The sequence below is a fragment of the Coregonus clupeaformis genome, chromosome 27, assembly GCF_020615455.1.
Source record: "Coregonus clupeaformis isolate EN_2021a chromosome 27, ASM2061545v1, whole genome shotgun sequence".
NCBI classification, from domain to species: Eukaryota; Metazoa; Chordata; class Actinopteri; order Salmoniformes; family Salmonidae; genus Coregonus; species Coregonus clupeaformis.
The window spans coordinates 7,040,942-7,047,126 of NC_059218.1; the positions used below are offsets into that span (position 1 = coordinate 7,040,942).

Genomic DNA, 6,185 nt, shown 5'->3' on the forward strand with positions numbered 1-6,185 from the left:
GAGTGTAGGTCCAAGGTGCCATGGGTGTGCTGTGACTTCTGCCAGCACTGGTTCCACTGCAGGTGTGTGCAGTGGGATCCAGAGGTGGCGGTGGAGCTGGATTTTTATTGTGATTTTTGTGACAATATAGGGATGGAGGTCAAGATTTAATTGTTTGATTTGTTTGTTTTCATATGAAAATATTTATTTGTACAAAAAAATACATGTCTAAAATATAATATATATATTTATTCAACCCATCTTGTTTATTTCTTCCTATACTTTCCAAGTGCATCTCTGCAACACAAACTACAACAGCGTTTTCATTGTTTATGTCAATGCACATTACTGAAATTAAAGTTTTATTTGATGTAAATTATTCAAACACATTTACATTTTAGAATTAAATTGTTATCTACTTCCTCAAAACATAAGATTAATCTGTAAAACAAATAATGAGACATTATTTGGTTGCAACACTGAATATGTTGAAGAAACATTTTTTTATGAGTCCACAAGAGGGCGCACCGGGCTACGCAATGAAAAGTTGACAGGCAGGTAAAAATAAATTTACCGAAAGGCTAGCCAACTATCTAGTCAACACTTCGGATACGAGGTTGGTGTCTCTTTTTTAACAAAATTAAACGGATATATTGTGATTTAACAAAATAGTAAGGTGGCCAATAAATGGGGACCGTATGACAATAATACGGGACGTATTATTTTGCTGAACCGCTTATCAAAAAGCTGTTAATAGTAGTATTTCCACTGAAATGTCAAACAAGCTAATTGCTAACCCGTTAGCTAACATTTTTACGACACCAATAATCACAGAACATTGATGCTTGATCACAAGATAACAGTTGAAGGTAATATATTTCTTAAACGCTGTTGAATATGGGATAATACGGGGTTCCACGCTAGCTAGCTGTACCAGACAGTATTGCAACATCAGCATCTGTTGAGTTAGCTTGCTAAATTATAAACAAAATGTTTTTTATTACGAATACAAGCCTGAAAGTCCATGTATTCCCAGACAAATGACAGTTGTACGTTTACTAGCTAGCAAGTTCACGTCTTGTTGATGCATGCTGCTGTTGTCATGCGTTTGCAACTGTGTGTACCAGACCGCGCTATCCTGCCATTCAAATGTAGCAAGAATGCTAGCAGCTTGCTACAAGGGACGCTTTCACATTGCTGTGTACATTCATGCACCATTTCCAAATGAGTGCGCATCTGAACAAACTTTACTTATGAATTTGAAAGCTATAATGGTAAAAAATGGACATAAAAAGTTATTTCATTTCGCTAGCTACCTGACACACATCTCCGAGTCCGCCATCTTCTCCCCTGCCACCTTACGTAACTTGTCTGCGACATGCACCCCCATCACGTGATGTATATTTTGTTTTTATGTTTATTGGAAAATATCAATACCAAACCTCAACATTTATTATTCATATTATATTCAATATATGATAAGAAAATATCGCAAATAGTGCATTCAGAAATATCAAGGTTTCAATGTACCACGTGACTTGGCTGTCAGTGTCAATATGGTCACCACCTACTGGTGAGAGGAACGCAAGCTGATTGGGGAGAATATAATAGTTTAAAAGATTAAATTGTTATCACTTTATTCATTTATCCTGATATGTGCAACACTTACCGGCTCAGTATATTTGTGATGCTTTACATTTGAAATAGCCATTTCATGGTCGAATATCGGCTTTCTGCACGAGAACTCAGTAGACATTTGTCAGCTGAATTTTAGCTAATGTTAGCTAGGATGCTCATGGGTCGATGCATCCTTGGTCGGTTGAAATTGCATTCAAACATTTCTAACTACAGTGAGACCTATCTGTACCAGTTCCTTCCTATGCATCAAGCCAAAGAGCTCTCATGTATCTCGAATGGCCTTGAATGAACGCTTGCTACCATCATTTAATTTCAACCCCCGCCCCCACCTCTTGTCTGAAGAAAGGGTTATAGCTGTGGGCATTCCCACTTGTCTCCTGCGCTCTTGTATTGTCATCTCTAGACTTTACTCTGTCTTGTACAATTTGTAGTAAATAATTCATCCATATCACTTATTAGCCCATTTTGTCATGATCTGTTTTAGTTAGCTATGTCAGTTATTGAGAGTGAATGTTCAGTGTGGTCATGTGCATTTGTCAGTGGACCAAGGTTCAGTGCTATTTCAACAGTCAGTGTGGGTGTGCCAGGGCCTTAGCCATGGTCTTTTTTGCGAGAAAAAAAAATTCAGACCCTGGCTACGGCCCTGGAGTGGACCTATTGGAATAAGTCTGAAACCCTACCTCTCCAAAGAGTGTCTTAAATAATCACACAACACTCCCCATCAGCACCTCCTCACCCAACCCCCCCACCCCCCCAAAAAAAAGCCTTTTGTGAACTAAACACTGGCACTTTACATTTTTCCCCCTTACTAGCTCTGACTTTGCTGATAGCTACTTTATTGAGGAAAAATGTACTTACTGTGATTTGTGCTTGTCCCACCTAGCTACAGTGGCTTGCGAAAGTATTCAACCCCCTTGGCATTTTTCCTAGTTTGTTGCCTTAAAACCTGGAATTAAAATAGATTTTGGGGGGGTTTGTATCATTTGATTTACACAACATGCCTACCACTTTGAAGATGCAAAATATTTTTTATTGTAAAACAAACAAGAAATAAGACAAAAAAAACAGAACTTGAGCGTGCATAACTATTCACCCACCCAAAGTCAATACTTTGTAGAGCCACCTTTTGCAGCAATTACAGCTGCAAGTCTCTTGGGATATGTCTCTATAAGCTTGGCACATCTAGCCACTGGGATTTTTGCCCATTCTTCAAGGCAGAACTGCTCCAGCTCCTTCAAGTTGGATGGGATCCGCTGGTGTACAGCAATCTTTAAGTCATACCACAGATTCTCAATTGGATTGAGGTCTGGGCTTTGACTAGGCCATTCCAATACATTTAAATGTTTCCCCTTAAACCACTCAAGTGTTGCTTTAGCAGTATGCTTAGGGTCATAGTCCTGCTGGAAGGTGAACCTCCGTCCCAGTCTCAAATCTCTGAAAGACTGAAACAGGTTTCCTCAAGAATTTCCCTGTATTTAGCGCCATTCATCATTCCTTCAATTCTGACCAGTTTCCCAGTCCCTGCCGATGAAAAACATCCCCACAGCATGATGCTGTCACCACCATGCTTCACTGTGGGGATGGTGTTCTCGGGGTGATGAGAGGTGTTGGGTTTGCGCCAGACATAGTGTTTTCCTTGATGGCCAAAAAGCTCAATTTTAGTCTAATCTGACCAGAGTACCTTCTTACATATGTTTGGGGAGTCTCCCACATGGCTTTTGGCGAACACCAAACGTGTTTGCTTATTTCTTTCTTTAAGTAATGGCTTTTTTCTGGCCACATAAAGCCCAGCTCTGTGGAGTGTACGGCTTAAAGTGGTCCTATGGACAGATACTCCAATCTCCGCTGTGGAGCTTTGCAGCTCCTTCAGGGTTATCTTTGGTCTCTTTGTTGCCTCTCTGATAAATGCCCTCCTTGCCTGGTCCGTGAGTTTTTGTGGGCGGCCCTCTCTTGGCAGGTTTGTTGTGGTGCCATATTCTTTCAATTTTTTAATAATGGATTTAATGGTGCTCCATGGGATGTTCAAAGTTTCAGATATTTCTTTATAACCCAACCCTGATCTGTACTTCTCCACAACTTTGTCCCTGACCTGTTTGGAGAGCTCCTTGGTCTTCATGGTGCCGTGAATTTTTTAAAACAAGTTATTTTGTGTATGTTCATTACATGAAATCCAAATAAAAATCCATTTAAATTACAGGTTGTAATGCAACAAAATAGGAAAAACGCTAAGGGGGATGAATACTTTTGCAAGGCACTGTATCTTAAGATAAATGCTTTAACTGTAAGTCGCTCTGGATAAGAGCATCTGCTAAATAACTACAATGTAAATGTAAAACATCCAGAGTTTAATATTTCTAATATATTCAACATTTGATACTCATCAAATACCAAAATATGTATTTTCTTGACACTACTGTCAAGTCTTGGTAGTTTTGCACCATCTTTTTTTGCCTTTGCCATTTTGTCTTGACAGATATAGATTGTGGACTAAAATAACTAACCACGATGTGTGCCCAGGAGACGAACTGACAGTCCCTTGAGTAAGACATTTGTATTAGAGCTAATTTGTATTAGAGCTGGAGTCTTCTGCCGTAAAACTCCCTCCCTCCCTATCTTCTCCCCCTATTGCAGCCATGCAGACCAACCCTGTACTAGTGGAGTCTGTGGTGGTCTTCTCTGTGGTGATGTGTGTCCACATGGCCGTGTGGAACCAGCACTCCTGGTGCTGCGTGGCCCTGGTCATCCAGGCCTTCTACGTGCAGCACAAGTGGGACCGCCTGCTCCGTAATGGCAACGCCGTCTTCCAGTGGCGCCCGTCAGCTAACAGTGGTATTGTCCCGGCTGTCATGGTGATGCCGCTGCTGGGCTTGGCACTGCGGGAGAATTGCGCCGCCTCGGGGAACGTCTACTTTGAGCGTTTCGCAATGGTGGTTACTGTGATGGGCATGATGTTGGCGCTGTACCTGTCGCTCCTCGCGCTGGGCATCACTCGGCCCGTGCCCACCAACACATGTGCGATCGCAGGCATGTCGAGCAGCGCCATCATGTACACGGTGAAGCAGACGCTGACAGTGTCGGAGGTGATTGAGGTGCTGGAGGTGCTGCTTCACGCCTGGCGAGGCCCTCCTCATCGTGGGTGGCATCAGCTTCATCGTCAACCAGCTCATCAAGCGCTCGCTCAACCTGGCTGAGGTCAAAGTGGAACCGGTACACTACTTTCTGCCTGTGGTGGTGTTAGGATCTCTTCTCTTAGGGGTGTTCTTTGCCCTGCTCATCTGCTTCATGGAGTCTGAGACCTGGGTGTCGTCCCTCTTCTTCCACATGATGATGGCCGTGCTGGGCCTAGGGATCCTCATGCCATGGCTCTCCCTGCTTATCCGCCGCCACCCCATCATGTGGCTGTTGGACTTTGTGACTCTGAACAACAAGCGTCTGTGCCTGCTGGGCTATTAGGTGCTGCTGGCCACGCTGGCCACCCTGGTAGTGCTGCACCAGAACTACCAGCGTCAGTCGGGCTCCAGGAAGCACCAGGCCTCTACAGTAGTCAGAAATTACTGCCACCTGATCGTAGTGGCCACCTTCGTCCCCGGCCTGGTGTATGACCGCCAGCTGCTCCACTTGGCGTCTGTGGGCTGCCTCGGGGCCTTCCTGCTTTTGGAGTATGTGCGCTACTTCCGCATCCGCCCGTTGGGCCAACTCCTCCGCCAGCTACTCACCCTGTTCCTGGATGAATGTGATTCTGGATTTCTCGTCCTCACCCACATCTACCTCATCCTGGGCATGTCCCTGCCCATATGGCTGTTCCCAGGGCCCTGTGCCCCCAAAGGCATCCTCCCTGGGGCGGGGAGCCTGGTGCCCTACGCCGGGGTGCTGGCCGTGGGCGTGGGGGACACGATAGCGTTGGTATTCGGCAGCAGCATGGGCGAAATCCGCTGGCCGGGCACCAAGAAGACGGTGGGGGGAACGGCCACATTCGCTCAGATCATCGCTGTGGCCATCTTCCTCATCTTCGACCCCGCCATCAACCTGAACTCCACCTACTCGTGGATCGTGGGCTCCATCACCCTGGTGGCCATGCTGGAGGCCTACACCTCGCAGATAGACAACCTGCTGCTGCCACTCATCCTGTTGCTGCTCTGATGACCCCTGTGGAGCACCACAAGCAGGTCGTGTTTGAGATCGACTACCTTGCAGTTGGCAGCTGCAGACTGACTGTTCTACCAATCATAGTGAATATTCGTTTAGGATGCAAGGTGATTTGTAGATCAGTCTGCCTCCTCAGTCTGTGTTCAGTGACTGAGCAGATGCACTCAAACACCGTCACAGCCATACAGTGACCTCCAGACCCGAGGGAAGTGGAAAGGTCAGCGATCAGAGTGGAAAGGCAAACCAATGTATCGGCTGTATTTTAAAGACCTCTAAGAAAATCCTCATTGGATGTTGAGGATTCATTGATTTTTGCTTTGAGAGAGGAACAGTTATGAACACTGGTATTGATGCTGCATTGATAATCTCTCCACTCTAACAAGACTGTGTGTGGAAAAATCTATGTGGCTGGCACAACAGAA

General features: G+C 44.9%; 1 protein-coding gene and 1 pseudogene across 1 annotated transcript in view; one reads left to right on the forward strand and one right to left on the reverse strand.

Moving 5' to 3' along the window:
• LOC121541428 (nucleoporin NUP188-like) overlaps positions 1-1,313 on the reverse strand; it is a 60,412-nt gene extending 59,099 nt beyond the window's left edge. Inside the window, exon 1 of the mRNA XM_041850427.2 lies at positions 1,296-1,313. Within this exon, the coding sequence (XP_041706361.1) occupies positions 1,296-1,306 (11 nt within the window). The 5' untranslated portion in view covers positions 1,307-1,313. The remainder of the gene's footprint in view (positions 1-1,295) is intronic.
• Positions 1,314-4,250: 2,937 nt separating this feature from the next.
• Positions 4,251-5,757, forward strand: LOC121542161 (annotated as a pseudogene).
• Positions 5,758-6,185: the final 428 nt, after the last annotated feature.